The 17480-nt window shown below is 42.1% G+C and overlaps 3 protein-coding genes across 3 annotated transcripts in view; 1 reads left to right on the top strand and 2 right to left on the bottom strand.

Annotated features, from left to right (window-relative positions):
• Nucleotides 1-8372, top strand: part of LOC131878109 (mediator of RNA polymerase II transcription subunit 7-like) — a 13797-nt gene extending 5425 nt beyond the window's left edge. Inside the window, exons 2-4 of the mRNA XM_059224011.1 lie at nt 3658-3815; nt 7547-8008; nt 8087-8372. Of these exons, the coding sequence (XP_059079994.1) occupies nt 3658-3815; nt 7547-8008; nt 8087-8284 (818 nt within the window). The 3' untranslated portion in view covers nt 8285-8372. The remainder of the gene's footprint in view (nt 1-3657; nt 3816-7546; nt 8009-8086) is intronic.
• A 459-nt stretch (nt 8373-8831) lies between these two features.
• Nucleotides 8832-13929, bottom strand: LOC131877492 (uncharacterized). Its single transcript, XM_059223174.1, has 3 exons — nt 13142-13929; nt 11121-11514; nt 8832-9595 (listed from the first exon to the last, which is right to left on the bottom strand). Exons 2-3 carry the CDS (start codon nt 11346-11348, stop codon nt 9254-9256), a joined length of 570 nt encoding a protein of 189 aa, XP_059079157.1. The 5' UTR covers nt 11349-11514; nt 13142-13929; the 3' UTR covers nt 8832-9253.
• A 691-nt stretch (nt 13930-14620) lies between these two features.
• On the bottom strand, nt 14621-16388 carry LOC131877491 (glyoxylate reductase/hydroxypyruvate reductase-like). The gene is made up of 5 exons (XM_059223173.1): nt 15961-16388; nt 15711-15851; nt 15326-15554; nt 15097-15258; nt 14621-15000 (listed from the first exon to the last, which is right to left on the bottom strand). Exons 1-5 carry the CDS (start codon nt 16209-16211, stop codon nt 14794-14796), a joined length of 990 nt encoding a protein of 329 aa, XP_059079156.1. The 5' UTR covers nt 16212-16388; the 3' UTR covers nt 14621-14793.
• Nucleotides 16389-17480: the final 1092 nt, after the last annotated feature.

Below are 17480 nucleotides of genomic sequence, written 5' to 3'. Positions count from 1 at the left end.
GGTTCAGATGGCCATCCCCTGAATGATGGAGGAGGGTCCTTAGGGCCAATTGAGTTACCCATCTAAGAAATTGTACGATGGACGGCCTTAATCCGGCGATTGCCCATTCATGTCTACTTACCAACCTACCTCTTTTCGGAGCTGCTCCCAAGATCCGCCTGGGCCTTTGAGGCCGGCGAGGTTGAAGCCGTCATCACTGCCGATATTTAGAGGTGGAACCGGTCGAGATGAGACCGGACAGGCCGTCCAGTGGATGAAAAAACGTCCGAGTTAATGTCAAAATCCAGCCAACCCGCAGCAAATCCGAGCTCATGGAAGAAGCCAGCACCTCGCCCACCTTTAAGGTGGATGACGGATGGATGTCTTTGGGGTCCGGTTCAATCAGTGGTCAGGGCGTTTCCTCAACAGCCCAGGGCATGCGAAGGCGACCTCCGCTCACCGTGGTCGTCGTCACTGGCTGGATCCTGTTCCTGTTCCGCCTGCTCTTGGTTTTCATGGAGTAGCGGTGCAACCCTTCTTGTCTATCTAGAGAACACTTGATCCCCTGGTTCAGGGCCACCAGGTGATTGGCACAAAAAGGCGCAAGAGGAAACTGGGGGGGGGATACATTGTACATTAAATGAGTGGGAATCCTGTGTTACCGGTTTGAGTCTATGTCAATCACGTCTCCACGGGTAACAAAGCCATTTCAAGTTTCTAGATAAACACCCAAATACATGTTGTTCAGAAAATTGTTCAGAAAATCATAAGGATACCACTTTATTTTTTTACTTCATGGAATTCTAGCCCACGTGAAAAAATTACATGCCCAGAGACAATATAAAACTGAAATATATTTAAAAAGCCTAATTTATGAAAATTGTAAACGCACATAGTTAACACTTACTTAGAAATCGTAAGGCGATCTATTTAACCGCTGCTTAGTTATTTGGATTAAATGGCCATTTTTTATTCTTTCAGCTCCAGAATATTCCGGTTACATCTTAACTTAAATTCCCCCAAAAATAATATTGATTCTCAATAATCTAATGATAGCTCAAAAATTGAAATATTTCTAGAATCTTTAAATTCACACAAAATTTGAAAATCATTAATAGCGCTGGATTTTTTTCAAATTATGAATTGATTTTATTTTTTTTTTAGTTGCTTTTTCACCCAAAACAATTTCACTTAAAACTTCTAATACGAATCAAAATTTGCGAATGGAGAGGAGGGAGGGCAATTGGAACATTGATGGAACCCCTGAGAGAACAAAGTACATCATTGTTTTGACATGCCTGGATTGTCGAGGGCTCAAAATTGTATTAATCCTTAACAATCACTACATTGACGCATAAAATCTGGTTGAGGACAAAATTATGGATACGTTTCAACTTTAAAAGATACCTGTTGCATCTCCTTTCATACTGTTAGTCTCACTTTCAGTTTGTCCCAATGCAGTAGCTCTCTCATTCCCACATTGTTCCTGCTGCCTTATTTGGCAAAAGCTTGAGCATTTCCTGAAAATGCAACAAGAGCCTCATAAGACCCATAAAAAGCGCAATTGTAAAAATACTTGCTCTTTTAACCCAGGTCTCTTCACCCTAACAAATAGCTGAGATAAAGCACCCAGAGTAATCAGATTTGTTAGGTTATCAATTTGGTGGTCCCAGTTAGGAGACAATTTGGGACTTTTGACTTGAAAATTTGAAATAATGAAATATCTTGAAACCTTAGTTCATTGGTCCAAATTTTGCAAAATTGCTCTACTGTTGTCTGTTTACGTGTCTTTTTTTTTTGAACAAGCTCATATCTTTGCTTTAGAGACATCATTTTGGTGTGAAATAAAATATTTTGGCACTTAAAATTATTTTTAGGTTATTTGACCCTCATCTCTTACTTTATGACATTGAAAATCTAAATTATTTTTTGGGAATTTGAGTTAAGATGTAACCAGATATTCAACTAGAAACAATGAAAATTGGGCCATTTAATCCGATGTAACTAACAAGCACTGAAATATATCCATTATTAATTTTTGATGTAACTAGATGTGTTGCCAAAATTCCATTGATAAGGTTTTTTTAGCATTTCAATTTTCAGTTGGCTTTTAGGCAGTTAAGTTTTTTATGTGGCTAGAATTCCATAAACCAATGTAAGCAAAATTGTTTCTTATGATTTACGAGCACGAAAATGCCAAGATATGTTTTGGTATTTCTGGCCAAACTTTTTAAGGCATTTGAAGAACTGTGTCTCAACAACCAAGGTTTATCGTTTTTTATCATCCGTTGATTTGTGTCAACATCAGTTCCACATCTGTATGTCTCAATACTAAAATCAATGCCTTGAAATGTATTATTTTGAAATTACGTTTAAACGGTCATTTTTCTCAAGCCCCTCTCTTTTTTGGCGCCTGTCCTTGACTCTAATGTTTCGTTTAACATAAAATGCATTACATCTTTCATGTCATGGATTTGGTAACGAGTACGAGGATTAGCAGTACCCATGATTGTGTTCAGAAACAATCTGAAAATAACGCTTCAGTCTCAGGTTCCATACTTTTCATGGGTTAATACAATACATTTCATATTTCTAATTAGGAGATGACAAGCGCCAGGAATTGTAGGAAAATGAACCTTGCCCCAGTCACGATTATCCGAGCAAACATGGCGCAAAAATATCAGAAATGGAAGCACTGTGGTTTAGAACCTTGGATAAACCGTGAGTATGACGTTCCAAGCAAGGCAGACCCAGAGTAAGGTGACGAAAACCAGGCCTGAGCTCAAATCATATTCTTGAAATGTAAGATTATTCTTAGTCCTGACTAAAGAAACACTCACCCTGTATGCGAGCTACAAATATGGAGCCAGCATGTTTCAGTGTCTATTAGCCTTGACTTTTGTCCAAGTTGTCATCTAGATCAGGATAGTACATAAATCAAGCTCTGTGGACCGGGTTCGTCACCTTGACGGGTAGGCTAGCTTAGAGACAAGAATCCTTTGATTGGACCAATGGGTCCACGTGCCCAAATTCTAAGCTGAGAGCGTTTAGACTTAGTTTTGATGCATTGATGCGTTAGATTGGGGTCTGGTTATCAACATTGAACACGTGTTATTGCTTACTTATCGTCTTAGGCTGAATTTCAATCCTGATACTTCCTAGCTCATCTCCGGCCAAATTTGCCACGTTAAGGATAGCTGCCCTAGTCCTCGGCTAAGTCGGCTGGAGTGCTATCAGCCATCAGGCTGGTCCGAACTATCTCATTCTAAGCCAGTTTTGTGAAGAAATTATGGGCCAATCTCGCATATCAAAATTCATAGGTGACCATAGGATCCATGTTCATGTTTAAAACTCATATTACTGACTTCAAGATGATTTCAGCTCCCCCACGGCGCAGGGATGGACTGCATGTGTTGTGTTTAGGCTGACCTAATGTTTGGCCCGTACTTGAGCAACACTGATTGGAACCAATCCGTGTCAACATTGTCAACATTGTCAACATTGTCCATCATCCAAACCAAAACAAAGTAACTCACCCCATCCTCCAAATCCAAACCTACTTCTTTGCTTTCATTGGGATCTCAGCTCTCGTTTCTCGCCCCCGCCTACTCGCGGGTTGGTTGCCATGATGAACCCGGGCTTGAGTCCCATGGGTGGGCTTCATCATCGGGGCGTGAGTCCCGGGGCGGTGGTCACCATCCCAGTTTGGCCGGCGTGCCTCCGGGGGTCAGATCGGGATTCATGCGCCTCACACACCCGGAGCGTCGTCCACTACGTCCAACCCACCGGCCGGAGCCGGCGGACCGGCCAATCCAGCCGATCGTGAAAGCACTCAAGTAAGACCAATCTAAATCCAACGGAGGAAGTGCATGAAAGTACTGAACAGAGGTTGATGCGGAATGAGCTTCATCAATGAGTTAAGGCTATCGTTTGAATCTGCAGTCATTTAAGAGGGAAATTGTGACTTACTTTTACCTGATTTTGCATCCTTTGTCATCTCTATCAAAAAGTTCTCTATCAAATAGAAAATATTTTTATCACGGTCAGTGATACCAGAAATTGAATCTAGCCGAACCTGCTCGAAATAAGTTGTGCCACATTTAAGATTTACAAATTTAGCCACTCAGGTTTACTCATTGCTTTAGAGGGTATACTATATTAATGATAAGTTTTGATTTCATAAATTTAGGTCGATTTTAATTTTTCTTGCCTACCGCGAAGTCACTGAAAACACTCTCAAAGTATAATTAGAATTAAGGCCTCCATTGAGACAGATCAGTTGAAACAGGAAAGCAGAGTTGTTCAAGAGGTGAGGTCGAATTCGAAGGCGTTTTTTCTCTTACGTAAACACTAAGAGAAAGATCAAACACCCTGTAGGCCTTTTGAGGTCGATGGGGAAGCCATAGACAATGTAGGGACTATGGCCAACATACTTGGAGATCAGTTCTCTAGTGTGTTTTCAACTCCACGGAGTTTAGGAGCAACAGTCCATTGCTCTTATTGATGAGTTTGTTGGGACTGCAAGGCTTGTCAAGTTGAGCATTTAGATGATCTTGTAGTCACAGATCAGGATGCTTTAGAGGCCATCAGGGACTTGAGACTCTCGAGCTCCCCTGGCCAGATGGAGTGACATCTCAGTTTCTGATGAGATGCTCACAGGTTCTTGCTCCTGTTTTCTCGTACTTGATGCGTTGCATCTTGGACCAGGCCAAGTTCCCCTCTTCTCTGAAGGTAGCTCATGTTGTTCCAATTTTCAAAGGGGAGATAAGTCACTCCCCAGTGGCTTCAGGCCAATTTCTCTCACTTCGAATATTGCGAAGGTGTTTGAGAAGATCATGAAGTTCAAACTTGTTGAATTTCTTGATATACATGAAGTCCTTCCTCCTAGCCAGCCTGGGTTCCGAGCACATTTCAGCACGGTTGCCCAACTGATTGAGCATATAGAGCAGGTTATTGAGGGACTGGAGAGCCATGAATCAGTCGATGTAGTTTATCTCGACTTTGCCAAGGCCTTTGACAAGGTAGATCATGGCCTTGTAGTTAACAGGCTCCGTGAGATTGGGATCCAAGGCAAGGTTCTCAATTGGCTAAGAAGCTTCATTTGTGGTAGGAAACAATTAGTTAGTGGATCCCTTAGTGACATACATGATGTCAAGTCGGGTGTCCCTCAGGGCTCCATTTTGGTCCTCTCCTTTTCATCATCTTCATTGCCTCGCTTCAGAAGCTTGGTAGTAGTAAAGTCAGTATCTCTTTCTTTGCTGATGATACAAATTGGTAGTGGTAGGAATGGTCAGGATTCTGGTTGTCTGGCAAAGGTCCTAGACCAAATTTATTCCTGGGTTGCTGCGAGTAACATGGCCTTGAATAGATTGAAATTCCGTTCAATGACCTTTGGGTCGACGCCATTAGACACTCCACTATTAGATGATGAAGGTAAGGACATTGAGCAGGTCTCATCCATGAAGGATTTAGGTGTAGTCCTCCAAGATAAAGGAAAGTTCGATGAGCATATCCAGTTGAAAGTTGGTAAGGCTTTTCAAACATGTGGTTGGATATATCGCACGTTGAAGTCCAGAGATAGTGTCACGATGCTAACTCTGTACAAGTCGATTGTTCAGCCGCATCTTGAATATGCCTCTCCCATTTGGGCTCTAATGAGTTCAGCAGGTTTGCAAAAGGTCGAGCAAGTCCAAAGATGTTTCACTAGGAACATCACAGGATTGAGATAGCTCTCATGTTGGGAGAGGCTAAAGAAGTTGGACTGTACAGTGTTCAGAGAAGGTACGAAAGGTATCTGATACTGTACGTCTTCAAAAGTATCCATGAGCTTTGTCCCAACCCAGGTTTAAGGTCAATTCTAGTGACCGTAGAGGCTTAATGTGCGTTTTGAGAGCACCTTCAAGCCCTCGAGAATCCAGGCTAGTTAAAACAATAAAGTCCAACTCTCTTCTTTCTCGGGCTCCTTCATTGTTCAATTTGCTGCCCTCAAATATTCGTAGGTTTATGTAGGGGTTGATCCAGTAGCAAGATTTAAGTCAGACTTGGACAAGTTTTTGACTAAAATTCCGGATCAACCTTATATTCAAGGATTAGCCAGATCAGCCAACTCCAATTCGTTGGTCGAACAAATAATATATATAACTAAAAGTCAAGTATAATAAATAATCTTCCGTCTTGAACTGCTGGGATTCCAATCCGGTAGCGGTAAGGAAGTCCGCACAAAAAAAAGAAAAAAAAAAAAAGAATGGTGATGACAATGCATACAACAGGTAATATTGTATGTAGAATTGGCCATTTCTTGAAGACTTTGTGGAAACTGATTAAAAATTGCTTCTTTGAGGCTTCGTGGATTTTTGTGAACGTTTTTATAATTGTTGAACTGTGGGTGCTTTCAACATTCTAAAACAGTTCTTAGAATGTTTTTTTGGAGGGTTTTGAGTAAGATTATGTAACAATTTGATCTAGTTTGAGAATATGCAAGAAAAAGAAAAATCATGGTTTTTTTTGTGATATTGAAAATGCGTATTCTTTTTTCGGAATTGAAGTTAAAATAAAACTGCAGCATTGTGTAGCTAAAACAATGAAAATTGGCGCATTAGATCCCATATAACTAAGTAGCGGTTAAGTAGAATTATAATTTCGAAGTAATCGCGAACTAAGTGTGTTGTTCAATTTTCATTAATTAGGTTTTTGCAAACTTCAGCTTTCATAATGTATTCATGCATGTAGTTTTTTCATGTAGGCTAGAACTCAATAAAGCAATAAAACCAACGTTGATCCTTATGATTTCTTGAGGAGAAAAATTCCAAAACGTATTTGGACATTTCTCTGCAAACTTGAATTGGTTTTTTGACCACCGTGCTCCAAAACCATTTATTTTTACTCATCAAAAGCTTTAGGTGTGGTATTTTTTGCACCTTCTTTATCTGAATCTTTTGCCATACCAATGCTGTCCCTCAAAAAATGATTGAAAAAAATAATGATTTTGGCAAATTTCTAAATTTTGTTACCTTTTTAGCGATTTTTTGCCCCTCTATATATATAACGAATGTATATTAGATGAGAAAGCATCTCATACGTCAAATATCTGGAACTAAAGCTGGCTTACATCTATGTTGAGAAGAATTGATGGTCCAAGTAAAGCAACCATCAGATTCAATTATTCACCTCTAGGTCAAAGTCAGTTAAGCTTAGATGCATGATATGCGGCCGATGAATAGGCTGATTTAGCGGCTTGAACCTTCTTGCCATATCATGTTGAAAATGATTACTTAGACCGCTTTCGGCTCTACTTTCGAAATGAAGAAGAACGCATTTGAGGGTAATACAAAAATAAATTAACTCTTTTGGTCTGGGTACTAATTTTTTTTTAAACAAAGCCTAATAGAGCCCGATGTGAGGAGGAAGAGAGTGAGATGCTCCTCTGTGTTTTGCTAAAGCTAATCGTTATTTGTATTCTATTCAAACCCTATAGTGCTAAATAGACAATGGTGCATCACTAATTTTTTCTTGGGAAAGGTAGAAGAGAATAAACGAACTTAAAAATCTTGTCTTTGTTTATTGTCAGGTCACTTCCATGCCCCTCCCACCCATGCAATACATCAATCATTACACGGATGAAAACATCAGACGGGGCACGTGTCCGCCCCCACCCCCGCCCATCACCGACGCCTACTCTATGTTTGGTGCTCCCTTCTCAGCTGATGATACCATTATACAGAGCCTCGAGTCACAGGGCATCCGCCGTTTATACTCGTCCAAAGACGTTGATCGTAAGCGGGAACTCCACAAGCTCAACCACTCGGTTCTGGTGAACTTCCTCGACCTATTAGAACTCTTGATCAAATGTCCGGAGTCGGCCAAACGCGAAGAGAAGATTGACGAAACGAATCTCTTGTTCATTCACATGCATCATCTCATCAACGAGTTCCGACCTCATCAAGCTCGAGAGACGCTTCGAGTGATGCTCCACGTTCAAAAACGGCGTCGACTTCAAGTGGCCGAAAAATTCCAAGCCCATTTAGATAAGGTAAGTACTTGCTATCTTTTGGATCTCTGCTCTCATGTAATCTGTCTCCATTCCGCAAACATTGTTTTCCAATTCAAGGTTCAAGAAACGATTGAGGAAGCGCTGCGATCTTTACCCGAACAAGAAGAAGGCGACAGCAAATTTTTGATTCGCAAAGAGTCCATCAATGCCATGGACACTTCAAACATGGACTCATCGGAGAAGGAAAGCTGCTCCTCTATGGACCGTCTGATGTGTCATATCGCCGACGAGCTTGCTATCCACGGCAGCCAGTGAACAACATTCTGTTAATATATTTAAATGCGCCGAACAAGTCAATCATCGTTTTTGACTGAAACGGAAAATATAAGTTTATTTCAAGGAACTCTGGGTTTGGCTCAGCTCTTAGTAATAATACCCCGCCAGCCAGGTCACACACTATGAACGCGTAGATTACAAAACACTCTAGTGATAATGGTAATAGTTTTTTTTTTTGGTTCAACTCTTACAGAACACGTACGCGAAAGGTAAAGATATATATATCGTCTTCGTCCAGTATCTATCATCAACTTTATCAACGAAAATGCCAAAGGCAAAGACAGAAAAGAACCTTTGTACTGAGAAACGAAAGGGAATGGATTGACGGCCAATCAAGACGAAGTAAGTAGAAGGAGGAGGAGGAAGAGGGCGGAGAGGGGGGGGGCAATCCCACGACGAAATCATGATAAAGCTCAATTGACTAGTTGGCGTTGACATTTAGGATTCTCTTTTGTTCTCTCCACGGAGAAAGTAAATCAGAAGCACAAAGAAACACTCCGTTCTTTTAAACCAAGAGTTGTTGTAGGTAGAAGTCCGAATATGGCCTGGAATGTGCATTCGTACATCACAGCTTAATATGGGAGTGGTTGGGTTCAAGATCAGTATAAGGGGTCAATTCTCAACGTTCTAGGGTGAATGTAAGAAAAAACACAGATTTTGAGAGAACTAGGGTAGGTTGGCTAGGATCACAACCATTGCCAACATTTCGATTCACCATTGAGTCTCTCCCTTCTCATGTCGTTTTAAACCAAGTTACACTATCTCCTACACAGTTCCATCCAAAAATAGGAGCATCCCCCGTCACACCACACAATCTGCTCCAAAGATGTGGCGATGAAGATGATCAAGCACAACACCGATAATGTAGTACAATATCTAGTGAACTGTTTGGTGTGCGACGACGAGGAGAGGATAAGGGGGAAGAAGTGACGAAGAGGTCTGTCACTTTCAGTCGTTGTTGCTTTGCAAGAGAGCCATGAACGCCTCCCGAATGTTTGTGGTGGCAATGGCTGACGTCTCGATGTAGGACATGGAGTGTTCTTTGGCAAAGGCTTCGGCAATCTCCTGCTTCACCTCGCGCCGATCTGCTAGGTCGCTTTTGTTGCCAATTAGAAGCTTGGGTACAACACCCTGATTCGGAGCGAACTCCTTCACTTCTTTGATCCATTGGGGTAGATTGGCGAAGGATTTGACGTTGGTCACATCAAACACCATGATAATCCCATGCACGTTGCGATAGCACGAGGATAACACGGGACGATAGCGTTGTTGACCGCCCGTATCCCACACCTGAAAGAAAAGAAAGCACAGAAATAAGTAAGATTACCAAAACGAATCATCTCAAGGAAAGAAATCATGACGATTTTTAATGTGGACGAAAAACTGACCCTATTCAACAAAAATTATCAAGCTTCAAACCTATATTTTCAAATGTTGCAAAGGACACGAAACACCATAGATTAAGAGAAATTTCGAGTGTAACAGGCCTGATTGAGCCTAAAGACTAGGTCTATCCCAGAGTCAGTCAGTGGTCCACGAAGCTGATGTGACACACAATTGCCTCGAACTTAGTCGCTGGAACGTTATTCAGTATGGATATAAACTCATGGGAATAGTGATGCGGGTGCTCATTCTGAGTATCATCTAAGCCTTAACTCCAGAGTGAGAGCGTTCCAAAAAGGCCCCTGATCCAAAAGCTAAACGTCAGTCCCTTAGAGCTCTTTGTATTTATCACCTTCACTTATAGTCAAAAAGCTCCTCAAATGTACTTTGCTAATTAAGGCAGAGAATAGCAAGCCTAATACTATTATTAGGTGCGAGGAAGCCTTTCCAAGGGGAACAAAAGGATCCAAACCCAGAAGGCAAGGATTGTACAAAACTCTTAGAAATTGGAAAACGGAAACAATATGGAATGACGTTGACCCGTCTCTTCAAATACCGTTAAAGAGAAAAGGGAAATTCACGAAATTAATATTGAAAATACATTTAGTTTAGTTGATAAAAAAAACTGAAGTCTATTCGTGTTGATTTTGAACTCATTCTGATGCATTTTAGCACAGAATCACGTTTTTGAGTTCTTCCAAACTGGCAACCAGTCTTTGTTGAACAATGGCAATACCAAAGCCACACGCTCTCTGGTTCACACTTAAACAGTACATATGGTAACCGTGTGTCTCCAGGGGAAGTGCGAAGTCAAAGAGCATTGGAACCCATGGACTTGGCTATTATATCTCGGGCTAACAAAATATGTCCAAGTACTTTTGGGACTAGAAACCAAGGGCATTTTTTATCTTCCCGTCCACCAAATATCAAAACTCAATCTTGTTGCCAAATAGTGTACACAAACAGACCCAACCCACGATAATCGGCCCCATTACCGTGACGCTTCGTTTCCTGCCAATCTTTGGCGTCGATTTCGTCCGCTTGACGATTGTTTTGGAGAAAATACAATTAGGGGATAACACAAAAGGAAAACCCTGGAAAGGAACGTTTCCAACGAATCACCATTTTCTAGATCTAGTCATGTATACAACTCGATACAAGGACAAGAATACTTTTTCTCGGAATTTATGGTTGATTACGTTCGACTCCGTGATTAATCTAGTGTAGTGGTAAATCCATTGCACAATGATGGAGATCATACTTTTAAGCCTTCAATATCTAAGCAGGTTTGAGCCAAGGGTTCGAATGTGTCTGCTCGCCATCTACATCTTGAATGTCTGTGGCGGGATTTGAAAAAGGTGTCCGGTTTTGGGTGTGGCCTCGAAGAGACCAGTGCGGAATGTTAGGCTGGGCGATCAAACACTCTGCTTACCTGGAGCTTGAAAGCGTGACCATTCACATTGATGACGTGGGTTCTGACATCCACCCCGATTGTGGAAATAAATGCATTGGTAGATGAAAGGTCGAGTAGTTTCTCCAATAGACACGATTTCCCGACCCCGGAATCCCCAATCATGACTAGCTTGAACGAGGGCTCCAGACTCTTTTGCCTCTCCGCTCTCTTCTCTTGAGAGGACGAGGTGAGACCTTTGAAGCTCATCTTTGGCTTTGGAACTGGCTTGAACCAAGTGATTGATTGATGGATTGCACGAGGAAAGAAGAAGGGTGGATGGAGCGGTGGAGGAAGAAGGGTTACTTAGACTTCAGAAAGCTGAACAACGGGTTCGAATCCAATTTGGTGCGGATGACACATGATGGAAGGCTAACTGGAAAGAAGACGATTCAAGAATTACTGTCATTTCGGCTTTCGGGGATTTCTTAAGAGGTTTCGGAAACCCAATCACTTAATATGTAAATGAACTGCCTAATGTACTGACTGACAATTGTAGACGTCTCGTTCCAACTCATAGGGAAAAAGGTAAAAATAAACTCAATCCAAGAAGTCTAGATAAGGTAAATTCAATTAGAAAAAAAAACTGAGTGGGAAAAGCTATTTTCAAACACCGCCTTTGGAAGCTCTATTTCTGGTTTGGATATCCAAAGAACACATTTCTTTTCCTCTGGACAAACATCCTGTTGATGATCCAATCAAGCTAAAAACCGGACCTCCATAATGGAAAACATGCCCCAATCAAACCAGACGATCATTATGTAACCAACCTCAGAGGTCATTTCTACCCGCTTGGCCTTTGAAATCTATTACAAGAATGGAAAACTAATTGGCCACATTTTCGAGATGAGTCCCGTCAAACCATAGTGGAAAATACCAACGTCAAGTCCAAAATAGGTCCAAATCAGCGATGGTTCTCCGAATTTCATCCATTGCTAATAGTACGCTATTGGAGGCCGATCAAAACAAAGTTGGATCATATCAAGGTTCTGAATCACATGTCTTTTTTATATTGTTGAGAGCATATTAAAGGGGTCCCATCATTCTTTATAATGGCCGGCTGGGACATGCGTTCGTTCCCAATTAGATCATACATAATCGTTAGCACGCACCTCATCCCGCTTTTACTTTCGCTAACCATATCTTTTTTGGGTGTTGAAACCCGTTGCATGGTGTTCATTGTTCAAGTTACACCGATTAAGTCGGCACTTGAAAGTCTCCAAAAATATATTGCCCTTTTCCTGGCCTGTTGCAAGGTTTATAAGGCTTTCAATAACAATAAATAATAATAATATATTTTTTGCGATTCTTGGTCATGTCATGGCGTAAAAATATAGAAAGATGGTTTATAAACATCAATGTACGTACAATTCTACATTATCATCACGGCCATGACATGCAGAATCGTACAGAGTGTCAATGATAAGGCCACGAATTTGATGTGGAGCTAGACCCTAAAGCCTTCATTCACTTATTCGAGGGCCTGCCGTACTGTGTGTACTGTATAATCAGGATATGTTATGTGGCAGTATCACCACTTTCCTAGGTACATAATAGTATATAGGCCCCGCTTCCAATCACCAAAGCCGAGCTCGCATATTTGCTCTTGTTTTTGGAAACATTGGAACAACACCTCAAGACTAAGGAGAAAGCAAAAAGCCAAAGATCAAAAGGTACATGCATACATACGTACATATATACATTCATTCATTCATCCATCCATCCATCCATCCAAACACACGCCCTCACACACTTGCATATATCTCAGGGTCTGCTGCGTATATTTCAACGAAGCTCTCACGCGATTCGATAATTTGTTGTATTTAAGCTCATACAGTTAGTTGTTCACCACCCAAGTCGACTTGAGTCGATGGTTCAAAAATGGCGGTTTGCGTTGGACCTATCCTAAAGTCGATTCCCTGCTGGCTTATACTTATGTAATCTTGCTATTATTCCACCTGTTTGCTGATCCTTGAGCTGACGAGGACAAGTTTGAGGCTCACCAGATTGTGCAGGAATTTCACGACAGCTGATCACATTCACTCCGATCCATGGATAGGTGCATGGATGAAGGGATGGATGCATGGAACGATGATGAGGATGCGGATGACGCTCGTCCACTCCAAGAGGTGATGGTGGTGGTGGCCACTCAGGTTGTTGTGGAGCACGGATTCCTCGGATCAGACTCGATGATGGGGTTGTCTGTCACGAGCACCAGCACTGTGGTCCAATTCACTAGGCATGTTGATTTTTTGGGTCCAATGTGGAGTGCGAGCAAACGAGCCAAGAGATCGCCACTTCCTGTCAATTTGTGCTTTTCCTCCGAGTATAGTAGTTCTAGTGGTGTGTATGTCGACTAGGGCGGCGGGTGTGCCGTTCTCGGCGGCTCAAAACAGTGCGGTTCATGTAGTAAGTGTCCTCTCTCCTCCGTCTGTGTTTCTCTGTCTCTCCATGCCGTTGTGATTCGTGAGCGACTCGTGAGGTACGTGTAATTCGTAGTACGAGTCCATACTCCAGTAGCGAATATGGTGGAGAACACGGAGAGAAGAAGGAGCAGCACCGGGGAGGTAAGGACGGGGGCAATGGTGGTGCTGATGGTTCGCTCGTTCTCTCGCCTCTATCTAGGAGTTCTTGAATGTATATTGCACATGCTGTGTGTACACACACACACACACACACTTCAGTTCTGGTTGAGTGTGCGTATGTGAGTTCGAGTTCCTGGGCCCAATATTGCCTCACACACCGACTACTGAATCAGTAGTTTGCTTCGCTACTTCACTCGCTCGAGGTCTGACAGAGAGAGGACGGAGTCAGCTCTGTCTTTGACTCGTTCCAGATCCGGACCGACCCGCTTCGTCGAGCCTTTCAGGTCTCCCTTGCCTTCAAGTGCGGAGGAGAGCCCTCAGAGCTAGTAGATAGAGGATAGTGCATGCATGCACAAAGGCACAGAGGACGTGGAGTTAAACTCGATCGAGGTACCGGACAGCACGTTGCTCAAGGAGTAGCCAAGTTGCAGACAGGAACACGGCATGCCGGACGAGATTGACTTCATTCAGTACCCAAGGTAGAAAGAGTACAGAGAATGGACCACATCATTCAATAAGCAAAACATGTGCAATTTCACCGTTCATCGGTAACTTTAATTGATTCTGGGTCGTTGCAGGTGCAGGTGCAAAAGAAAATCTTGTCGATGTCAACCTGCTGATGTGGATGAACCCCTCCAAGATTTCCCAACAGGCGTTATCGGCGTTAAAACGAAACGAACTTAAATTCGAGCTCCTTAATTTTTTCAGTGTTGGGGACAGCGCATTGACTATTGCGAGGATTGTAAGAAGGTGCTGGCAGTAATGGTATCTCCTAAACGGTTAATTAACTCCGATGGGTTAAACAATGACGGGTCCATGATTAATGCCGTTAGTGCGATCGAGCTAGTAGTGTAACGAGCCAAACGTCTAAGTGTGTACAAGATTTCTGAGAATGACTAAAAACAACGAAATGCATTTTGTTCTGGATCACGAGCGACAAGGATGTTGAATGTCGATAAGACATACAATCTTCAATTCAGGCTGTATTTCGGTAGCTGGAGACAACGGCGTTGTTTCTCATCTACAACATCCACGAACTTTCGGAGTTGTAGTCGGCATTTGTTCTTGCTCTAGCACAACGGTGCGGGCAAAGGCTGATCTTGAAGGCCGGCAATAATATTCTTGACGGTCAAGTCCCCCATGGCCATTCTCGTTTCCCAAGTAGCAGATCCCATGTGAGGTGTGAGGACCACGTTAGGCATTTTCGTAAGTGGATGATCAAAGGGAAGAGGTTCCGGTGTCATGACATCTAACCCAGCTCCAGCGATCTCTCCATTCTATAATAGAGATTTTTCCATTGGAAAACGCATTTTTTCTTCTATTGTCATAAAGTTAAATTGAAGGAGGTAGTTTTCTCAACACGATATAATTACTTGAAGCGCCTCAATTAAGTGATGTTGCTCAATAATGGGTCCTCGGGAAATATTCACAACGATAGCAGACTTCTTCATCTTCTTAAAGGCTTCTCTGTTGAGGATGTGCTTAGTCGATTCGTTCAAATCGCACGACGTGATCACCAAGTCACATTGCGATAACTGGAAGGAGATGATTGATGGGCACCTACAATGATATTTCTAGGACGCTTCTTTCACAATGTCGAACCAAGTTATCCAATGTGGCAAACTCCAGGCCCAATAATTTAGCCACATCGGGTTTCTGAGTCCTAGAGTTGTAGATCACTTTGTTGACCTTGAAAGCGATCAGTCTTTCGGCAATGGCCTTCCCGATGCCTCCCAAGCCGATAATTCCCACAGTCTTCCCATGAAGAGATGCTCCCAACGAAGCAAAAGCGGATCCCTTATTGTTTTTCCACGTGTCCGCGACAATGGATCTGGAACATCAAATCAGCATTTAGGCATGATCATTGTCACCCCTACTGGTACTTGGTTTCAGAATCAAGAGATCTCTTAGCATTTGGGCCAATCTTGAAAGTCTCCCAATCATCAACTTTGGGCTTGAATCCGGCTCTTTTAAACTCGTTGCTCACCCCATTAAAAAGGGCACCCGGCGCAAAACCATCAATGCCAAACATATGGTATGCTCGGCCACGGAATCGCTCAGCACATAGGGAGTGTTTCCCACCTTGACCCCTTTAGCTTTACAAGCGGCCACATCAATATGATCGTATCTGGAACAAAGGAATGATTATGCTTCAAAAGGAACGATCTTCAATCCTTAGGGTCCTCTGAGCCATGAGCCATCGAACGACTAAAATAATAACAATAACATCAATTTACCCAACGCTCATGGTTCCCACCACTTTGAGTTGTGGTCCAGCCGTCTCGAGAACTTCCTGGTCAACGTGACCGACCCCCGGATGAATGCATAGGGCATGGACCCCTTTGACACGCCGAAGATACTCGTCCTTGGGGCAGATGTCAGGTCCTTCATAGATGTCCAGATCACACAGGGCCTTTAAAGGCTCCAACATGGCGGATTCGTAATCATGTCGGGCCACAAACACTTTGAACTTCTGGGTTCCACTCATGGTGTTGTAAAAGTTAAACCTTGCCGGGTTAATGGACTGTATGTAGAATGTGCCTCAAGACACTCACTTGTGGCATGGGCGATGCCGTTTCAGGTAGTAACAAGTAGTTGTTTGGATTGCTTGCAGATCATGTGAGCCTTACGTAAGGAGGATCAAGAGGAGACAGGATCGCCTTGTTATGCGACTCCGAAAAGCCGGGTGTGATTGGAGCGTGTTGCAATCTTAAAATGGCGGAATTGAGGGAGGCAATTGGATTGGAGCAAATTCGTTGTTAGTTCGCTAGTTCGATACACATGTAATACATATGATTTTAAATCAACGCTAGAAAGTACGAAGTAAGGTTTAGTGAAAACAGCCAAATATTATTACGTGGCCTTTTTATTATTTTTTCTTCGTCTCTGGTTGCTCGTTGATTCAGGACCTACAGGAAAATTTAAAAATAATCCACTGACTGAACAGTTCAATTTTCAATTTTTACAAATTCTATTTCGAAACCATGACAACTTCACTTTACTTTACATTTTATGTGAACCTCTTGTTCCAAAACACGTATGCAATCAAGGACAATATTTTCATATTTCCTTTATTGCGCCAGATTTGTTGTCTTTGGACTTTTTGTTGCTTTGTGTTTGAAGGTTTGCATGATGGCATTTGTTACCTATTGCTCTGGTTTCTCATTTTGAAGTCCTGGGTTAGGCACTACAATTTTATCGTAAGTCCGTCCGATATGAAATCCGTGCCAAACAACCTCGCCCTCTGCTCTGGCCACTTTTTCTTATGTTGGAATTCTTAGCACTTTTTTTAAATTTTAAATCCTTTTTTTTCAATTGAATCCACATCAAAGTTTGGGGGGAGGTATCACGACAAAAAAATCGAGACTATTACTTTGATTAAACGCAGCTATAAAAACATTAAGCCCCAATTGCAGAGATCACCAAGAATACGACAACACCGTTGTCAACTAATCATAAGATCTAATTATTTCAAAATGTCGCACACAGCAAAGTTTTGAAACAAAAGTGTTTGATCAATCAGAAGTTAACCAACGTTATAATGGAATAGGCTATTCAGATACAAGATGACCTGAAGTGAATTAAAATCATAAGACCTAACAACTTGATGACTTACATCAATTGATTGGATGCCCATTTACTGCCCACTTATGAATGTATGCATAGTAGGCATCATTGAGGCAAGTTGTTCTGAAAAAAAAGATCTATTACCATAGAGCTCCTGTAGTCTTTTTCAAATCTCCCAGATTCTTATCCC

Source organism: Tigriopus californicus, chromosome 3 (genome assembly GCF_007210705.1).
Source record: "Tigriopus californicus strain San Diego chromosome 3, Tcal_SD_v2.1, whole genome shotgun sequence".
Lineage (NCBI taxonomy): Eukaryota > Metazoa > Arthropoda > Copepoda > Harpacticoida > Harpacticidae > Tigriopus > Tigriopus californicus.
This window is presented reverse-complemented; position numbering and strand designations above follow the sequence as displayed.